This window comes from Podarcis bocagei, assembly GCF_964188305.1.
Source record: "Podarcis bocagei genome assembly, chromosome: 14".
Lineage (NCBI taxonomy): Eukaryota > Metazoa > Chordata > Lepidosauria > Squamata > Lacertidae > Podarcis > Podarcis bocagei.
The window spans coordinates 41,918,054-41,939,314 of NC_138139.1; the positions used below are offsets into that span (position 1 = coordinate 41,918,054).

Consider the following 21,261-nt stretch of genomic DNA (forward strand, 5'->3'; position numbering starts at 1 on the left):
GTTCTGCGAGTTTTTTTATCTTGCGAATTTTTCGTCTTGCGAAGCACAGTTTCCCATACGAATGCATTGAAAATCAATTAATGTGTTCCTATGGTCCTATGCGTTCCAGAGTCTTGCAAACCCCTTCTCAACAATTCCCTGACCCCCCCAGCCACCCACCACACAGAAATCCAAACCCAGAAATCTTTTTTTTTAACAACAGCAAAGTGTCCCAATGGTCACAAAAAATCATAAAAATGCAGAAAAAACACACACCAGCTTCCAGATTCTTGCAAACCCCTCCCCAACACCAAGTCCTTGAATTCCAAACACCCCAACCCCAAATCCAAAAACCCCCCAAAAAAGTTTTAAAAGTTTAACTTACCAAATGGCTGCAAAAGAAGTTTTGGAAAAGCTTCAAAAATCACCAAAGTCTTCAAGCAATGCACCCTGGGTATTAACGGTTTTAAGAAAAAGGAAACAAACTTGCAAGACATTTTTGTCTTGCAAAGCAAGACCATAGGGAAATTCGTCTTGCGAAGCAACTCAAAAAACGAAAAACTCTTTCGTCTTGCGAGTTTTTCGACTTGCGAGGCATTCATCTTGCGAGGTACCACTATACAGTTCTTTACAACGTATTATTGTGAACAGGGTCTTCCAAATATTAAAGATCAGAAAAGATAAAGGCTTCCTTGTGTTGAGGAGATGAATTTGTCTCAAATTAGACCTAATATCAAGATTACCCAGCAAAAGCAAGTTCACACCTCTGAGTTTGTATGCATACTTAAGGTAAAAGGTGACCATCCAGGGGGGTCCTTTACCTTTTCTAAAAAAAACATACTTAAGGTACATATGTAAGAGGCTCATTTATAATTCTATTTTGGGAATGATTCAAGTTCTTATGTAGCTGTGTTGTTTAATATCTTATGAACGTCCCATGGTCAAATTATAAAGTAATTGTGTTGTATGTTATAAATCAAGCACCGCTAGGATTTGTTTCTTTTTGTTTTCCAATGTATTCCTTATCAATAAAAAAATTGGTGTGGTACAAGCAGATTTTTTTCCTGAAAGTGTGGCTCAGAATTTCCCCCCCTGAGAACCACTACTTTAGACTGACTAGAATCTTCCTCCAGGCTCAGAAATAAGGACAAAATACTGCTATCCCCTTGAAAGAAGACTAAGTGTTTTTAAACTTTGGTCAGATTATGCCCTGTGTTTTGCAAACATGATTTTGAAGTGTTCAACTGTTGTTGCTTTAATGTTGTGCTGAAAGCTTGACCCTTGGGTAGTATGATTTGACAAAGCTGAATAATGTAGTTAAAGAGAAATAAAAGCCAACACTCCATAAAGCAGCTGCAATATATTTATTAGCATTAATTAATATATACATTACCATTTTTATAATATTTCTTTCTTTCTTTGTTTTTAAGTACCTCTGAAGTGTGCCATTTAATGCAACAATTAATGCTTATCCAAATGGAAATAGAGTGAGAAAACATGGCTACTTAATAAGGGCCAAAGATGAGCAAACCCTTGGCTTCTATTTCAACACAGCAATTAACTCCAGCCAAGGATCTGGCTGTTACCTGATAGTCTGACCCTTCTACAATTTGAAAAACCAAGGTTTCTGAGGATTCTGAGTAACTATATAGTTACAAACCTACCTCAATACGTCCTTTCTTCCACCCCCATCTCATTCCAAAAAATATTTTTGTTTCAACTTAATGACTTGAGCATCTACACGTTTGTTTTGAAGCATAATGCTATCAGCATTTTCCTGTCCCCTGCCGCTTATATTTATACCCCGTGAATACAGAAGGAGTAAGGAACCTGTGGCCTTCCAGATGTTGAACTCCAATTCCCATCAGCCCCACGCAGCAAGACCAACAGCCAGGGATGTTGGGAGCTGTAGTCTTAACAACATCTGGAGGACCACAACTTTCCAACCCTGGATTTAAGTGGTTTCTATAGATGGCCATGGACCGCATGAACCATGGGCACCTATGGGCAGGGCTTCACAGCTATGCCTCTGAGGTTCCATTGGCTTTTTGATTAGGAAGAGTTTGCCACAGCTCTCCTAAAGCAGCAATTAAAACGAAACAAAGTATATAGTTGGGACATGTATATAGGCTTCAGCATAAAGCCGTTCTTATCCAGTATGCAAAATCCAACCATCTGGCAGAGTAATCAACGGAAGTCAGATTCTGGGTTGAAGCACAATACATGCCTAGTTTATACCCAGCAAGGAAGATTTGGGGCAGCAGAGATAATCGCCCTAACATTTTTTTTTTGGGGGGGGGTGTTGTACTTGAAGACAGGTAATGTATCTTCCCTTCCTCAAGCACATACCAAGTTCTGGACAGGTAATCAACCAAGCCTCTCCATCAAAGAAGACTAGAAGGACTACATTTCACTGCATACACTCTGCTATATGACTGAACCAGCACAGACCCAGGCAGTTACCATCAGGAATGATGTACTTACAATGTAATTAAGTAAAACTGATAAATAAAAGTTGATTATTTTTTTAATAAAAAAAGGAATGGCATTGAAAACAACACTGAGAACCCTTTACAAAGAGCTTCCTGGTCAGGACAGGGAAGGCAGTTCACAACAGTTTTAAAACACCCATGAAAAACAGAGGCTTAAAGTGTAAACATTGAAAATAAAGATACAACCTCACAAAGACCTCTACAATGGTAGAGATTCTGAGCACGATTTTTAAGAGTCAATTCTGCACAAACAGAAATACAGAAATCCTGTATAAAAGGCGTGCATGCTCAATGAAAAGCCTAACAGGTCAACATGATAAATGGCTCCCTGAGTTGATCAACAACTCACTTATGCACACCAGCCCCGTATCCGGACACAGATATTGGAACAGCTGCAGGAGGCCCACATCTACTGCAAGTTAAACTGGTCCAAGGATGAAGTTCCAAGTCACTTGGCTCAAGGCACTAGATTTCTTCTCTTTTTAGCATCCCCTAAACAGCAGCTCCAAAAAACGGCTCCAAAGGCAGCAGGCATGAAAAAGCACCTCAGCTAAGTCTCTGAGCTTCAGTTAGCTTCCTGATCAGGAAGAGCTTGTCACGACTCTCCTAAGGCAGTAATTGGGTGGTGGGATGGGGAATACAATAAACAGGTATTTAAAGTTCTTCAATATAAAGTGCAAGTCCTCTACCAAGCAAGATCTAAACCAGAGTGGGGAGCCTATGGCCTCTCCAGATATTACTGAACTCATCATCCCTGACCACTGATCAGGGGTCAGCAAACTTTTTCAGCAGGGGGCTAGTCCACTGTCCCTCAGACCTTGTGGGAAGCCAGACTATATTTTTTTGGGGGGTGGGGGAATGAACGAATTCCCAAGCCCCACAAATAACCCAGAGATGCATTTTAAATAAAAGGACACATTCTGTTCATGTAAAAACACCAGGCAGGCCCCACAAAATAACCCAGAGATGCATTTTAAATAAAAGGACACATTCTACTCATGTAAAAACACGCTGATTCCTGGACCGTCTGTGGGCCGGATTTAGAAGGAAATTGGGCCGAATCCGGCCCCCGGGCCTTAGTTTGCCTACCCATGCCATTGATCATGCTGGCTGGGGCCAATGGGAGCTGGCATCCAAGAACATCCCTACCCTTAACCTAAGCAAAAGCACAGTGACTGAACAGCAGTTGGCTCTGAATAAAGAAATGCAAGGACAACCTTCCACTTCCCTCAAAATTCCTGTTGCCACTCTTCAGCCTGTTACTCCTTAGAGTGTGGCCAGACTTCAGTTTCTACTCCATTCATTATGATTTCCTGCCTTACTGAAGCCCAGAGAAGACTGTGCTCAGATACTTGCGCCATAATACTACCACAGGCTAATCCGGCCTGGTGCCCTCCAAATGCTGGGACTACAGCTCCTATCAGCTCCCACCAGGACAGCTAGTGGGAGTTGTAGTCCAACATCTGGAGGGCACCAGGTTGGCAAAGGCTGGTGTACGCCTTGGTCTTCATGGGTTGCAGCTTGTAGCGCTCTCTGAAGCCCAGAAATGTATTTCTAGCCATCAAGATTAAAACAAAAACACAGTGCACCATTTTAAAGAGGCAAAATATGTAAAACACACAGGGGAAAAAAGCAACCCTGCCAAACTCTTGCAGAGTTCACTGAATGACAGTGGGGCCTAGGAGTTAATTACACAAAGCAACAGCCTTGGTTGACATCCCATGTGAGTAATCTGTCCAAGGTATTAATTTGACATCATGTCCCATGATCCCACAACAAATATTTAGCAGGTTAAAAAAAATAGATGGCTCTCATCATACATTGGACTGTCAGGACAACTTGTGCATGCAGTATTTGGGGAGGGGAGATGAAGCACTGATTTAAACTTACCATAACTAATTGTTCCCTGAGTTGATTGACAACTCGTTTATGTGCTCCAGCCAAGGCAATGAAATAAAACATAATAAGGCTGTAAAACAAGGGAGAAACACAAACATCAGGACAGTTTAATACTGGTGCAGGCCCAAGTTTTGTAAAACAGCATCCAGAAGATTGAGATACATATGAAATAATAGTAAGGATTCCCAAGCTACCAAATGCAGGAACAACTTCAACAAGACAGATGAAGAGTTCCTCAAGCCCAGTAATCTGTCTCCAGTAGCAATTTAATGTTTATCATGGATGTTTAGGGCCATAAACATATTAACTAACCAATGACCTTTTTCTGCATTTATACAGGAAGCTGCCCTATACGAGCTCAAGCTCTTTGCCCATCTAACTCAGTGTTGTCGTCTTTGACCTGGCAGCTGCTCTCCAGGCCTTCATGCAGGGGGTCTTTCCTGTCAGCTGCCACCCAACCTTTTGAACTGGAGATACCAAGGACTGAACCTGGGACCATCTGCATCCAAGGCATGAGCCCTACATCAACTACATTCTTCTTAGTATTTGAACAATGAAATCCACGAGAAGAGAGGCATTGCTGTGTCAAAAGACTGCTATAATTGGGGCTGCATGTAAGGATCTAAAAGGCAGCAGGGGTGGGAAAGGGGACCAGTGCTGGAGGCCTTGGAGGTCTGATGTCAATCAAACTCAACAACAGAATCAGAGTTGGAAAGGATCTCAAAAGGTCTTTTAGTCCTTTTAGAGACCAGGGCCCTGCGGGACTTGACATCTTTCCGCAGGGCCTGCAAGACAGAGCTGTTCCACCAGGCCTTTGGCCAGGGCACAGCCTGACTCCCTCCCTCGGCAATCTTTGCAGAGCTCTGGCCCAATGGTTGCCAGTGGCTTGAATTAATTAATTTTATAATGAATGAGTTTAGAGTGTTGTTTGTGCTGTACTTTTGTACTGTTTTATTGTTGTTAGCCACCCTGAGCCTGGCTTCGGCTGGGGAGGGCGGGATATAAATAAAATTTATTATTATTATTATTATTATTATTATTATTATTATTATTATTATTATTAGTCCAACTCCCAACCAATGTAGGGAATCCATGGCTACTGCATCCTTATCTAGTCCCTGCTTAGAAAACCCTAACCTAAGGAGTCTTTTGCCCAAGCTAATCCTTCCCAGTACAGGGCCAGTCAGCCCGGTGGCCTCCCAGTACAGGGCAGCTTCAAACGTACATGGGACACTCAACCCTAGCAAAGGCTGCAACACTGTCCACGCTGCTTTCTCCACAGCAGATGCCTGCCAACGGTGACCTCAGCAACTGAAGCTAAACAAGGGACCAGTATTCTAAGCTTGAGAAGAGGAATGGCCTTTTTTTTATTGAACTATAAGCTGCTCTCGGAGCCTTTGCCGCTGAAGAGCAGGGCAAAAATCCTTTAAATAAACAAAGGAACAGCAGTGACATTAATAAAATAGTGCTTCCAGCACACAACTGTGGTATCATGCACAATGTAAGAATACCAGCTACAAAAACACTGCTCTATATAGTGCTAAGCGATTGTCAGTTAGAGGGGGAAAGGGTGGCAGCTGGACACATTATTAAGACACAGTAGATCTTTTTCTATTTTTACAATATCATATGGATATCATACTTGCAGAAACACCAGCAGTATGAACTGTTTCAGCTAAATATCCAATGGTTGCTTCTGCATAGCTGTGCTCAGCATCCCCCCCCCCCCGCAAAAATAATCTGGTACATTTACATTGGAACATGATCCAATAAAGTGTACTGGGAATATTTTGCTATTGACCCCAGACAACACCGAAGAACAACATGGAAGAGATCAAGGCCAGCCTGGCCAGTGCTTACCAGACAACCATAAAGAAAGGCACTGCAAATGCTTCCGATACAATGCCATTCAGAACCTTCTGCAATACTGGTGGAAAATGATGCGCCGTATGTTCTATGACATCCCACGAACGGTTAACATTCACAAAAGGCCCACACGCTTTTGAGGAGGGAATGCTGTTTAAGCGGGGAAGGAAGGAAGCATGGGCAAGAAAATTACTATTAACTAACCTTATTAGTCATTTTTAATGCAAAAGTAACTTAAAATGTCTTACAATAATGACGAAGTAACGGATACATTATAACCAGCATGAAACTAAAACAATAAAATATAAAACTTGATCATATTTTTAAAAGACAGAACTAAAACATCCCACCCGCTGAAGAAGGCCACAAATAATTAAAAGCAAAAGGCCTGTCAGAAAAGGAATGCCTTTGCCTGGTGACTTAAGGAAATTAATGATGGTAGCAGGTGAGCCTCCCTGGGGAGAGGATTCCACAAGCAGGGAGCCACCACTGAGAAGGCCCATTCTTGTGTTGCCATCCTCCTGACCTCCCATAGAGGGGGGCACATGGAGATGATGATAGAGGGGTCTAGGTTGATTCATATGAAGCCCTACTCCAGTGTCCTCTGATAGCAGGAGCCCCCTTTCAGAAGGAAGATGTGCCCCCACACTCTGAAATGAGACAGGGGAGAGCCTTTCTGCTTGGGAAACTCTCCCACGCCCCCAGAAAGGCTTATATGACACCTATAAAAATGTTTGTTAAGCACTAGGAAAATTCCCTTTTATTTTCCAAGGCTTTTTAGCTCGCGTGTACTTTCCCCTGACCATTTCTACAGTGAAATAAGCTGTCATCACAACTTATGATTTTGAACATTGGCACATAAGTGGACTTGGATAGACCCATTTTCCCTCCCAGCTACACAGTAACAGAGAGGCAAAGCTGTATTAAAAGGACTACTTACTGCGTCATGCTGAGTCCCAACGGAATGAAAGCTAGAATGAGGCCAATCAAGAGCACCACCAGGAAGAAAAAGTTGGAGCTGGAAGCTCTGAAGGGCCGCGTTGAAGACTTGCATGTATGCATCAGACTAATCTGGAGAGAAGAGAAGAGCTCAGCCCAGGTGCCAGAAGTTTGGGCTCCTGGAGAGGAACTAGTTTTGCAAAGCGGGGAGGCACTTTGAGAAAAGAAGCAGGAAGGCCACCCACCCACCAATCACCTGTCAGTAACTCCCAATGTCATTTGAACCAGCACCTTCTTGCATATCTGGCCTGCCAAGTGGGGCTCAGGCCTAACGCTGAAAGGCCAGATTTTACCCAGCAACGTCCAGTTGTGGATTCCTATTCTAACCTCTATTCCTGTGGTCCCCAGACATCTTTCCCCAGATTTAAAATTTCTGACAGCCTCAATGTGGTCATTGTAATGCACTGCGCTAGATGCCATATGTTTTTTAATTGCATCTTCCTTTTCTTTCTTCTGTTGTATTTTATTGTACTGCACAGAATTCAAATTGTAATACAATTAACATGCAAAGGGCCGCAAGCTCCACCCCCCTCTGTACCTGACTGAAGAGAAACAAGTAAGGAATTTGCACAAGAGCAAAAATGGTTGGTCTGCAACTCCTCCCTTTACAAGTCCGGTGCAGGATGGAAATTATTAAAACTGTTGTTACAGATACACCTAGGCAACAGTCAGCATTAAAAAGACCAGGTACCTTTTTAATGTAAAAGACGACAAAATATTTTACTGCTGCGATGGCAGGGAGAAGAGGACAATAGAAAGTCCCAATCCAACAGATAGTTTGCCCGTAAACAATTTCCAGTACGTTGTCAGGGATGGCAAACTCCTGCAGACCACACCACCGGAAGGCCTTATATGAGCAATAGGTAACCATCAATCTAGGAACAGTAATAAAAAGGCCCTACTTTACAGTCCAGCAATAAAACTAAATGAACCTTTTCATCATTTATAGAAATAAAATATCAGAAACATAACTGCATTCGTAGCTAGCCAGGTAGTGCATAGTGCAGAAATGTGGGGTTGAACAAATGTTGCCAGATCGGAAACAAATGAAAAATTATTTCCGAGGTTGCTCTTGAACCTAGCCCGTGGCACCCTTATTGCCATGATGAGATTTGAGGCTGCCCCCCCCCCAAAAAAAAATATTGTCCCAAGTTCATACACACTTAGCATGAACGTGCAAGTTCCAAGAGTGAAGCTCATGGTCCCAATATTCCTCCTAGGTTGTCCTGCTACTGCAGCATGATGAGCTAAGACAGAGTTTAGCACAGCATGTCAGCCAAACTCAGGCTCATGGTTTAGCTCCATACAAACTAACCAAGGTTTATCTATGGTTTGTGGCTCAGTTATTTGCTTAAATACCGCTTAATATTTTCAAAAATCTCTTACTTTTGTACTTCATCTTTTAATAAAGGATTCACAAGGGGAAGCTTAAGTATTTTGGACTAAGTTAGGCAGAACAGGAAACCCTGGTTTCTCTACAAATGAGATGCAGTAAAGCCTTGGGAGCCTATGGTTCCCAGACCCCTCCCCTTCTTTCATGCCCACCAGGAGATTAGAGGTATCCACTAACTGCAATTCCCTGTGATGTTCAAACTCAGGCAACCGTGGTTTGCTTAAAGTAGCAATGGTTTCACGACAAGCAAGGACCTGAAGTGACCGTTATGATTCTGGCTTTTCTTGCTAGCACAGCATTTGTCACAAACTACAGATACCCAAGTTTAGACATTACAGGAAACAGCATTTTTAAAAACAAAACAAAACTGAAAGTGGTTACTTTTGGTCTTAAATTGTGTTTCAACTGTAAAGAAAGGAAATACCTCTTCACTGAAGTTCATACTCACTTTCTTGGAAAGTCAATAAAGACTGTAATAGCAAATATTATGATGAAGTCAAAGATCATCAGCTTATACATTTCCTGGCCAACTCGAGATTCCCAGCACTGAAGGAAAAGAAAAGGGTTTATCAAAATAAATTCAGCTGATTATTATGTTTTAAGATTATCATAAAACACCACTGAATTGTCATCTCACTAAAACAAAATTCACAAAGCTACTGGAAACCGAATGTGGGCAAGTACAGCTGTAAAGCTTTTCACTTTGGTGAGCAGTTTCTGCCAGGGTTCCTTTGGTTCCAAGAGGGGTTTAAGGACAGTCAGTGGAAAGGTAGACCTTGTTTCACACGTCTCAATTTTAGTTCACATGTATATCTACTTACAGGGTAGAGCTGATAGTTGTATCCACAGGCCATGCATTTTGCATTAGTACAGGACCTGATTCGAGTCCACAGTGAGAACAAGAGAACACCAATGTTGGCCAGCCTCACAAAGACACACCTTCAAAACAAAATGGAAGGAACACACCAATGAATTGTCCAATTTTTATACTAAGGGGATTTTGCAATACCAGGGGCTTGATTACAAAAAAGCAAAAGATATCCATGAGTTAAAATATGCAGCTTTAGGCATTCTAATGCAAAAGGTCAAGGAGAGGGAGCCAACTGGCTAAGGTGATTCTGCACAGAAAGCTTAGGGGAGGGATCCCTCCCTCCCATTTCATCAGTTTCAATCCATGATGGAATCTCGTAGAATCTCCCCTCCTACTGGGCCCTTGATCCACCTCTCTTCCTTTCCCCACAGCCAATCCATGGTTTTAAAGCTGCTGCCATGATCTCTTAGAAGTGAGGAGTCAACATGCCAAAGTGTTCTGCTCTCTCACTTGCCCAGAGCAGCAGAGATAACACTATTATTTCTATTCCTGCAAGTTGTCATCGGGGTGTGTCACCCAACTCAATTTTCGAAGCAGCTATGAACCTAGAAGCCCAAAGAGTGACCATTTGGCAACACACAATTAGAGAAGCCCAACCAGCCACAAGGCACTACCAGACCTAAGAACACCAGAATAGGTGGCGGCAGGTGCACAGAGTTGGAAAAAGGTTCTATTTCGATATTGTGTTACAGAATCGAGCAGCGCGGGTGCTTACCTCATCAGCGTTAACCGGATTTCAAAGGCTGGTGAGTAGTCTTCAAATTTGATGAGAACTGAAAAAATTAATGGGGCAATAAAGTTGGCCATCGTAATCACCATGGAAGGTAAGTATTGTACTATGAGGTTATCATCAAATCTTGGTTTGTGGTCCTGCATAGGGAGAAAGAAAGCAAAAGCAAAGGGAGGAGTTGTTACAGTGGTGCCCCGCAAGACGAATGCCTCGCAAGACGGAAAACTCGCTAGACAAAAGAGTTTTCCGTTTTGGAGGTGATTCGCAAAACGAATTTCCTATGGGCTTGCTTCGCAAGACGACAATGTCTTGCGAGTTCCTGCTGGTTTTTTCCCCTTTCCCCCCCTTTTTCTAAGCCGCTAAGCTGCTAATCAGCTGATCCGATCAGCAGATAAGCCACTAAAAGCCGCTAATAGCGCTAAGCCGCTAATCCTTCAATGGGCTTGCTTCGCAAGACGAAAAAACCGCTAGACGAAGAGAATCACAGAACGGATTCTTTTCGTCTTGCGAGGCACCACTGTACTCTGGTTAGCTGCAGAACTCATAAAATAGGCCAATGGCCCATCTAGTCCAGCATCCTGCTCGCATCCCCATTGTGTCCAAGCAGATGCCCGTGGGAAAGCGGCAAGCAGGACCTAAGCCCGAGAGCCCTCTCACCTCCTGGGGCTTCCAGCAGCTGGGATTCAGAAGTATTACTGTCTCAAAACATGGAGGCAGAGCACAGAAACTTTCAACTTGCAACTGAATCGCTCGTCAAGACCTGTTGCCTGTTGACCTGATCTTACAGTAGCAACTACAGCTTCTTTCCCAGCAGATGGAAATACACTTGGTCCCTGATTCTTTAGTTTTGTCAGCTATTCCCTTTACTGTGTACTTCTCTCTAGCTGATAGCATCCCCGTATCTGCACACAATACTCCAGCTGCAAAACTCTCATGAATGTACTTTTAAGTTCCCCAAAGTGTCTGCCTCTTGTCTGCATGGGAAGGTGCACAACTCCCAGGCTCGTCAGCCTCCCTTTCTGGCATCTTCGTTCCTCTCCACAACTGTTCTACTTATAATAACAACTTGTTTAAACTGGACATTCTGATAAATTCTCCAGGGAGGCACCATATTTGTAGTGAAATTACAACTCCTTGGAAATGGCGACAGTTATTCCCATTGCTTGCCCTGCCTGGGGAGATTTGTTTATAAAAATCTGCCATGCCACTTACATTGGAAATGTTTTCTTGTGAGTAGACTGTTGCTCTATAGATAGAATAAAAGCAAGCTGACAAAACAGCTAGGACAATGCAGTTTAGGAATATTCTCAAGCAATAGATGCGTATTTTCTCTCTGGTGGTCCTTTCTGCAACCTTCTGCCTTAGTCTCTCTTCCTCCAAGTCAGTCTGTAAACAGAAATTCATTCACCGATGATATTTTTTAAAGCTAAACCCCAACTTTTGTCAAATGATCCCTAAGGAGGCTAACAACAGATTAACAACATTCTTTATTATTCTTATGACTAAACATATTACCTACCCTTCATGAGCAAAGTTCCAGGGCAGCTTACAACAATTTTAAATTCAGAATTAAAAACAGCATTTAACTCTTCTGTTGGTGGCGAAGCAGCCAAATATGATGCCGGAGACATTCTGCTGAAGCCTCTCATCCACCTCTGCTATATTGCTATTTATTCTACACCCACTTTCCTGGGAGTAAGCCCCACTGAACACGGAAGGCTCAGACAGGCTTGCACAGTAAGAGTAGTTTCTCAATTTTTCTTACATGTTGTTTATGCTATGATTCACTCACCGCTATTTATTTAGATTTCTCTCTCACTTTAATTGAGGTATTATGTGTATTATGACACATAGCCCAGTTTGACATAGATCATATAATTATAGAATTGTAGGTAGGGACTATGAGAGTCATCTAGTTCAACTCCCTTCAATGCATGAAGCATGGGTGGTGTTTTTTTGGGGGGAGGGAGAGATACACACAAGCCCCCTGCAGGAAAAAATTGCAATACAGAGTTCTGCTGCTCAAGATTCTGGCCACTCCATTTCATTTGTTCCATCCACACCTGGTTTCCCACCCACACCTCCACAAGTCAGACAGCATTCCATGGTCACTGAGCATTCTCCAGTGGTCTGTTTTGCCCCCTACCCTCCCTAAAAGTATTTCCCCCTTTTTTGCAATTCTGCAAACCTTGGGAGTTCCCCAGACCTGCTGCTGCCTCCCTCTGGTGTTTAGGTAGTACTGTTTGGGGTACATTTGCAATGGCAAGTCACAGCCTGAACATTATAAAGAGACGGAATGGTACACTCACTTTAAGCTCATAATGCAAGCTGCTATGCTTGAGCCGTGCAGCATTTACATCCGTAATACAGAAATCCCAGCCAGCAAATATTTTGTTGCAGTAACTCTGAAACTGATCGTCGTTGCGTACCAAGCTTTGTTTGAATCCATCGACAGATCTGGAAAAAGCATCCCCCAAAAATGAAATGCTTGATTAGCAACTTAAAGATTTTCCTATTTGTACAAGTACATGGAAGAGTATACTCATTCACAGCCAGATCCTACCCATGGACACTCAGAATTAAGTGCTGCTTAATTCATTTGAATTTCCTCCAAATTAACTCTGCATAGGATTACAACATTAGGGGATGAAACAGACAAAAAGCATTTCATGGTTTTCCTGTTGCTCTACTGTATAGCTTCAGCTGAAAACAAGATATTTCTAAATGTCTGACTACCTATCTATAAACACTCCCTAGAATTATTATCAATTTGATATATTCCCCACCCTTCACCCCAAGGTTCCAGGGTGGGTCACAATTAAAAATACAACACTGAAAACAGTTTTAATGAATTACGATAGGAAGAATAGGGTGGGTCCAGATTATACACCAAGTGTAAAGATGTGCATCTTGAGAATGTCAGGGAGAAAGCAGGTATGCAGGATTTTTTTAAAGCTGGGGAGCACTGAAATATTTGGTACCCACCCCCCAGCAGTCTCTAGTGATACAATCCAGCACCAGCTTCTACAAAAGGATTTACTGATCACGAAGCAAAGCTCTTACTTGCCACGAAGTAAGCCATGATTGCAATCAGGGCCAGCCCCTGAGAGTACCCACAAAATGTTTTCCCCCCTCACCACGAGAGAAGGGGGTGAGTGAAGATCCACATCAGGAGCTGCCCCTGTGGATCCTGATCCCTGAGGCAGTCACCTCATCTTGTCTCAAGGGTGGGCTGACCCTGAGTGCAACTCTACAACATTCTCACTAGGAAGCAAGTCCCGCTGAACTCAAGCAGAAGAGACCTTTGCAAACCTACAAAAGGCACTACTAGACAACACAGGGAAGCTCCTTGTCTGTTTTATTACCCGCATCATTTTCAGCCCAGTTTATCAAGTAAGAGAGTCTCTGGGGTGGGAGTGAAGGGAATTCCTGACCTATCAGATGGCACTTCCTCCTGGGGCCTTTAGCACTGCTGCTTCTCCAGAGGGAATGGCTGCCCCCCTTCCTGACCAGACTGGCAGAGCAAGGACCTCCTCAAATCCCTCTAAGGTGTTTTTTTTAAAGGAATTGTGCCTGCGGCATAAATAAAGGATAACTAAATAAAGGATAACTAAAGTATGTTGAACATTAACCATAGTGACAGGAGAAAAGATCATGAAGAAATAAGAGAAATGCAGGGAAAAGACCCAAATGGGCCATCACAGCGCACACTTCAAGCTAACTTTACCTTTTCACGATCCAGAGAAAGCTTAATGAAAGGTAACCCAGCGTGGTCAGCAAATAGGCAAGCGGCACATGGTATTTCAGGAAGCCAAAATAGATGGTATCTACTGTGTAATAGCCATAAAAGAGACTAGTCATTTCCAGAAAGCCCTGCAAGAATTCAGCACAGAAGAAAGTTACTACATAGAAGCACGCAACGGTTTACAGACATGCTCTGCCAAGTGCCAAAAGCAACTATTTGAAAACAAATGGTGTTGCACCCCCAATAAAGCTCTTTACCTATAAGGAAATGCCTTCAACTGTGTAAATCAAGATAAACTGGAAGAGCCCCAAAGGGTGGTATCCAATGAAGTAGCTCAATTGGCACAAGCATTTCCATTTGAACAACAGAACTTCCCCTTCCTCTCCTCAAACTCCCCATATGCCCTCCTTGGAGGGCTGGGGAGATCCCCAGCACAGATTTAAGAGGAACACGGGGGGGGGGGGAGGCCAAGTAGAGGGAGGGAGAAGTTCCATTGCACAGTCCGAGGTCCTTGCATTAAGGAAACTACTTCATTGGATGCTGTCCTATGTAGTACAGCTGTCCTGTAAAAGGAAGAGAAGCAGGAACCATATACACTCCCCTAAGGTTTCTGGAGGAAAACTCTTCCAGGGGATTTTTTTTTTTTAATGTTAACAATTAAATAAAACAATTTTACAATGCTACAGCTAGAAGGACAAGAAACTTAAAATTAAAGCAGGGGTTCTCAGGATGTTCTGCATTCAATAATGTATGTCACATGCGCACTATGGATGCATTCGGAAAAATAGGTATCTACTTAATAAACCAATACATGCATAGGCTTCAGGCACCTGCAAGCAGTGGCTCTGCACGAGTGAGTGAGCAAGCAAGCAGCAAGGCTGCACTGAATGGGATAAATCTTTACCTGTCAAAGTAAGGGAACTATGTTTAATAGGTTCTAAGGAAGCCAAAATATAAGGCGACGGATCAAAGCTGGTTTAACAGGAAGCAATGGGCCAGTGCTTGCATGACATTGTAAAGCTACATACACACCATACATTTAAAGCACATTTCCCCCCCAACCCCCCAAAGAATCCTGAGAATGGCAGTTTACATCTTGCCGAGCTAAAATTCCCAGCACCCTTAACAAAACTACAGTTCCCAGGATTCATTGAGGGGGCGAATTGACTTTAACACAACCTGAGAGTCTCTACTCTGAAGAGCTTAACTTTAGAGATTTACCCTGCCCAATGCAGCCTCACCATTTTGCCCAGAAGGTGGAGGGAGGAAGTGGGCTTTCTACCGCCTAATGAAACCCTCCCAGTTTGTTTTGTTTTTTTAATCTGCTTCTTTGGATTTAGCAATATATGTCCAAATACTTACTGTGCCAGTCAGCAGATCTATAACGTAACTGTAGAAGTAAATAAGTCCCTTGGTACCACTGACAACATAAACTGTACAGTGGTGCTCTGTAGATAAGAGATTAAAAGAAAATAAATGGAACAGGAGGAGTGAAAACAGCCAAATGCTCATCTGCTATGTCTGTACTTGCGAACAGAAAACAGGTTAGTAGGAAGAGTGTATTACCTATGCTCTTCAGGGGAAGTTGAACGTAGCTGCCATTGACCGTTCCATGTTTGTAAAAGGCACTAGGAAGGGTGATAAAGGTGAACACAAGGAGAAAGATCACAACGTTCAGGATCACGAGGAATCGTAGAAAGGAAAAGTAAGACTGGATCCCAGTGCCAAACTTCCCTATGAAAAGAAAGATTTAATTTATGAATGAACACATTTACTGTTACTGTAAAACTGTGCGCGCGTGATGCAGCCACCTTGCTGAAGGAAAAGGTCTGGGCCTGGTCGGAAGACCCCCAAGTACCCTGCCTCAAGTTCCATAGTGGAAGAAAGGTGGGCCCTTTGAATGGTCTCAGTTTGCACATAATACTAAGCCAAACCAAGCCAAGCCATTGTACATGGCTTAGTGTGAATGTACTGCCTCCCAAGGAGCAGGTTATAACCACTTGGTTCCTTCACAGGCTTTTTAGCTCAGCACAGCACCTAAGGTTTGGCTTATGATATTGTCCAAACCTGGAATTATGGTCAAGATCTTTGCTCCTTAACGACAAACTTTGGTGACAGATCATGGTTAATCAGGAGAAACTTTAAGCACAATCCCAGGTTTGGACAACATGCTAAACCTCTTCAGTGGTAGCCCACTCAGCTGTGGAACACTCTTCCAAAGTTGCCTTGTCTGCCATCATCTCTGGAATCTTTCCTTTGCCAGGCAAAGACACTTTTGTTTTCCCCAAGCATTTGCCCCCCTCACTGTTCCCTCCATCATGAGATTCTGAGGGTGGCTGGTTATCTTCCCTCCACCCACCACTTCAAAAGCACACAGAGATAAAGGAGGAAGTTGAAGCAATGACATTTACTCTCACATCTTCTTTTCAAGGCTCAGATCATCACCTGAACAGTTGCCTCATCCTGCAGTTGTGGGGTGGGTGACTTGTGACAGATTTGTCTGTCTGTGAACGTTTAGTACATTCTTTTAAAAACTGGCTTATTTAAATGCATTGTACTTTTGGTGTTAACTGTTTTAAGCCAAGTTAGTTACTGTAAAGGCAGAGAGCTGAAAAAGGAATCAGGAGAGAACCTGTGTTGTATGTTCTGCAGAAGCTGCTGTTTCTGCGCTATCTTCAAAGGCAGCCTCAGTATATAACACATTGCAGTAATCTAACCTAGAGGTTTTTTGTATTTTTATGTTTAATTTGTTTGTGGATTTTAGCTGTGTCTTATTTACAATTTCATTTGTGCAATTTCTTTGTGGAGAGTTTCTCAGTCAACCAGTTTATAAATCCACTGAATAACGGAACAAAAGATGTGAAAAAGACAATGAAAATAAAGAGCAAAATCAAGCAGCATACAAATTAATAAAGAACATACCCTCAATACTGCGGATGTCATGTCCCCAAAGTTCAAAGTAAGATGACAGTTCTCTGGTATCCTCTACAATTTTTTTCCATGATTTGCTACTTATCTGTCTCCACTGATGCCAACCTGACAGGTATCTTATGTTAGCCACCTGAATTTCCCTAGTAAGATAAAACGAATTAACGTGACAAGATCATTGGGGGGTTAATTTTAGAACTGGTGAAAATGCAGGATTATTTAAAAAAAAAAACAACAACTGCACATGATGCATCCCAAAGCAATTTACAATATAAGATATAAAGTTAAAAGTCTTTTAGCTTACAATTTCCATGCCTGTTGGACCATGAGTGAGAACTGCGAATGGCCATTGTCTATATCATAAACTGAAAGGGGGTTTATACTTTTGGAATTAATTTTTCATCTAAACACAAAGATTTGGATTCTTTTACTTCCGTCATCTTAACCTAGGTTCCCTGAACACGGACCAATGCTTAGGAGCGTGGTGGAGGCAAAATGACTTACTGCTATTTAGAAACAATTTTAGAAATTAATAAAATCCATTTCCCAGAAGCAATTTTTACCCAGAAATGGATCCCACTACCACAACTACTATACAACTTAAAGAGTTTCTCTCTCTAACCTTAATCTTCTCTTCTCTGCGATAGTTAAGGCATATTCTCTCAGCGGCTGTGCAGAGCCTGGGCTTCCTGGTCCAACCCTTTCTAGGAGACTGCTGGTCTCACCAGAAGCTGTCCGTGCTAAACTGCGGTAGTCCCGCAATCCTCCAGCTGAAGTTCTCCTCCTCAACATAGACTGGTAACTGGGTAGTTCTTGCAGAAAGGCAACAGTTGGTGCTACATACTGTGAGTCAAGAAGGAAAACCTCTGCAAAAAGAAAAGGGGGGAAAGGTTAACAAATTACCAGTAGCTCCCAAGCTTAGTTGGTTAAAGCATGGTGCTGATGCTGAGGTTTCAGGTTTGGTCGGCTGGAAAACTGCATATGCCCGAATTGCAGGGGGCTGCACTTCACTAGATGATCCACTATGGAGGGAGGGGTGGTGTTGGGAATGAAGTGTGCCATGTTCCCATGTACAATATACCGTATTTTTCGCTCTATTGGACGTAGTTTTTCCCCTCAAAAAATTGAGGGGAAATGTGTGTGCGTCCTATGGAGCGAATGGAGGCTTGTTCCATAGCCGCGCGCAACCCCTCCGGCAGGGAGAGGCTGCACGGGGCTAAAGAGGAAGCCAAAGCAGCGAGCGGGATCCATCCCGCTGGCTGCCTTGGCTTGTGCCATAGCCACGCACAACCCCTCCGGCAGGGAGAGGCTGCACGGGGCTATGGCTTCTTTAGCCCTGCGCAGCCTCTCCTGGCAGGGAGAGGTTGCGTGGAGCTGAAGAGGAAGCCAAAACAGCCAGCGCGGTCCATCCCGCTCGCTGCCTTGGCTCCAGCAGGGAGAGGTTGTGTGCAGCCTGTACGCTGCTCTTTGGGGCTGGGGGGGGGGGAGATTTTTTAAATTGATTTCCCCGTCTAAAAACTAGGTGCGCCCTATGGTGCGAAAAATACGGTATGTGCTACAATGCCTGGTTTGCATCACATAGTAAGCATCCTTAACCATGACCTGTAATTATAGGAAAACCTTGGCTACAGATAGTGATTAACGATAAAAGACTTTAACCATGATGCAGAGTTCAGATGACACAGTAAGGCTGCCATTGCACTGACCTGAAAAGCCCAGGGAGCAATCTCATTGGGAGCCAGCAAGTCCAGGTAAGCCATAGTTCACCATGTGAACACAGCCGTTGTTTTGGACTAATTTAGATATCACTAAACTAATAAGTTAGCAGCTATCCCATTATTAAATTAACATTAATATCACTCCTATTAATGCTATCAATACCATATATTATTGTTATTATTAATCATTAAATTTGTATACCGCCCTATACCTACAGGACTCAGGGTGGTTTACAAGATAAAAACACAAAATACATAATAAAAAGACCAACCCAAGAATCCCCCTTCCCCAGCACATTTTAAAAGGACATTGGTTATGTTTATTATTATGAGCTCTCTCTCAGCCTTAGGTATGGGCCCCAAAGGAGGCGGCTAAAAATGATCACATTATTAAATTAAACCATTTCACAAATCTGAAGTGGCACTTCTAGCCAACAGAGCTTTTACACAACAGAGTCGCAACGTGATCCCGGAGCAGGTTTACTCAGAAGCAACGCCCAGGTGACCTCAGCGGGCTGCATCACACTCGGAACTTAACTCAGCGGCGACCCGTTGAAAATTAAGGGCCGAAATTAGTCGTGCCTATTCATCTTAACCTTTTGAGCAAGGCTAGCATTGGCTGCAACCCACGGCTAACTCCGGCCCATTCATAATAATTAAAAAGGGCCTACCCTGAGCATGATCAACAGGGGAATAGAACCCCGTGGGATTTATTTACTCCCCAAGAAAGCAAACTTTACGAGTTGCAACCTGCAAAAAGCGAGCTACGGGGACTCGGTTCACTTGAGAAAAAGCCGGAGCAGACGAGGAGCAGCCCCCATCTCTTCCCCGCCACCCCTTTCGCATCCACGGCGCCCCAAAGTGCCCACTCCCGTTGCCCACTCGTTTTACGCGGGAGTAAAAAACCAAAACAAACGCGCGCCGTTCAACGGAACTTTCTCCCAAGTAAGACACCCAAGAGGCCGGCAACGCCGTCCCCGTCCCGCCCTCGACCCACCGTTGCTCCCCCAGCCGGGGCTGTCCAGCCTCGCGGCGCCCTGCAGCTGCTCGCCCATGCTGGCCGTCCGGCGGCCTTTCGCCGTCGTCGCAAACAAAGCCTCCGCCGCCTTCCTCAGGAGAGGCGCCGCCGCCGCGGCCCAGTCCTGACCGGGCTGTTTCCGGCCCTCTCCGGGGGAGCCAATGGAAGCGAGCTCGGCTGCTGGCTGGGCCGGATATTATTGTTGTGAGGGAGGCCGGCGGGGAGCGGCCTCAGCGCCTCGTGGTGCCGCCGCTGCTGCCCTAAACTCACGTTCGTTTGTTTCGAATTGTTGCTCACGCTTGAGGCTCTTCTCCCTTTTCCTTTTGAAAGTTTTAGGTATTAGTAGTCACCCCCAGAACTGGCGCCGCCTTCCAAGATAACCATGACTCCATTAACATTATACAGAGCAATTATGATAACCCACCTGACTCTTCAGGAGCCTTGTAGCCTCATATAGACATTGGAGACACCTGTCAGGAGTGAACATGGACCGATGGTGTCAAATTGTATGGGAAACGGCCTTACTAGTGTTAATCAGAATTCTGAGGTCTCCGATATAGAATAAATGTTCATGAATGTACAAGGCAGGCACATAAGTATAAAAACCACATGGTCTGAAATAGTATAGGAGAGCAATCCTGAAGCCATTTTGACTCTTCCCAAATAGACCTCAAATATTTCTCTGCAAGGGGGAAGGAAAATGGGAAAAGCTTTCCAATTGTCCTTGGGCTGTAGGGGCTTACACCTCCCTGCAAATAAAGTCTGGCAAAGTATCTGTTAAGCTGAGCAAACTATTAATATGTGTAGGAGATTCAGGAAATAAAGTCTTCTTTGGCGATCACTCGTAGTCAAGTAAGATTGTCTTCCATGAAGTGAGTCCATAAGTGGCTTTGGAGAACAATTCTCAATCCATGCATTCTTCCACAGTGGGGACGTAGGTTTCTGGGTGGGAGTTGATCACGGTGAGGATTTGCGAAATGTGCCTTCCTCTTAGCACGTTTCTCCCTTGCGTCCTGAGTTTGAGTGTCTTCAAAGTCCATGACACCTTTGGTAAAGGCTGGTCTCCAATTGGAGCTCTCACAGGCCAGTGTTTACTAATTATCAGTGTTTATACTACATTTTTAAAGATTTGCCTTGAGACAGTCTTTAAACCTCTTGTGTTGACCACCAGCATTACGCTTTCCATTTTTAAGTTTGGAATAGAGTAGTTGCTTTGGAAGACGATAATCAGGCATCCAAACAACATGACCAGTCCAATGAAGTTGATGTTGAAGAATTATTGCTTTGACACTGGTGATCTTTGCTTCTTCCAGAACACTGGCATTAGTTCACCTGTCTTCCCAAGTGATGTGTAATTTTTTTCAGAGACACCATTGATGGAATCTTTTGAGGAGCTGGAGATAGTGGTCCATGTTTCACAAGCGTACAGTAAGGTTGGTAGTACAATAGCTTTGTAAACAAGCATTTAGGTTTCCCTGTGAATGTCCCAGTCCACAAACACTCTCTACTTCAATCGGGAGAAAGCTACACTCGCAGAAATTGGGCGATACTGGATTTCGGCATCAATGTCGGCCCTTGTGGAAAGCCCAGGTAGGAGAAGTGATCAACACTTTGCAATGTTAC

General features: G+C 43.6%; 1 protein-coding gene across 4 annotated transcripts; it reads right to left on the reverse strand.

Moving 5' to 3' along the window:
• Positions 1-1,328: 1,328 nt before the first annotated feature.
• Positions 1,329-20,127, reverse strand: TMC7 (transmembrane channel like 7). Of its 4 annotated transcripts, none has more exons than XM_081169509.1 (16): positions 20,063-20,127; positions 17,525-17,768; positions 16,897-17,045; positions 15,541-15,708; positions 15,337-15,422; positions 13,957-14,102; positions 12,539-12,686; positions 11,442-11,615; positions 10,215-10,369; positions 9,450-9,567; positions 9,077-9,174; positions 7,927-8,110; positions 7,177-7,307; positions 6,231-6,386; positions 4,362-4,440; positions 1,329-3,077 (listed from the first exon to the last, which is right to left on the reverse strand). In XM_081169509.1, exons 2-16 carry the CDS (start codon positions 17,692-17,694, stop codon positions 3,018-3,020), a joined length of 2,022 nt encoding a protein of 673 aa, XP_081025635.1. In that variant the 5' UTR covers positions 17,695-17,768; positions 20,063-20,127; the 3' UTR covers positions 1,329-3,017. The 4 variants fall into 4 exon arrangements, with proteins under 4 accessions (XP_081025635.1, XP_081025633.1, XP_081025634.1 ...); XM_081169507.1 differs by lacking the exon at positions 20,063-20,127 and adding an exon at positions 19,618-20,020; XM_081169508.1 differs by lacking the exon at positions 20,063-20,127 and adding an exon at positions 19,503-19,520.
• Positions 20,128-21,261: the final 1,134 nt, after the last annotated feature.

Bases quoted from the DNA above. Each gene is read 5' to 3' on its own strand.
- TMC7 (XM_081169507.1), bottom strand. From the start codon at position 19,675: ATGGGCGAGCAGCTGCAGGGCGCCGCGAGGCTGGACAGCCCCGGCTGG. The intron at 15,423-15,540 runs GTAATACACTCT...TCTTATCTACAG, and splicing joins ACTTCCCCTGAAGAGCATAG to AGCACCACTGTACAGTTTAT. The intron at 12,687-13,956 runs GTAAAGTTAGCT...TGCTTTTTCCAG, and splicing joins TTTCTCTGGATCGTGAAAAG to ATCTGTCGATGGATTCAAAC.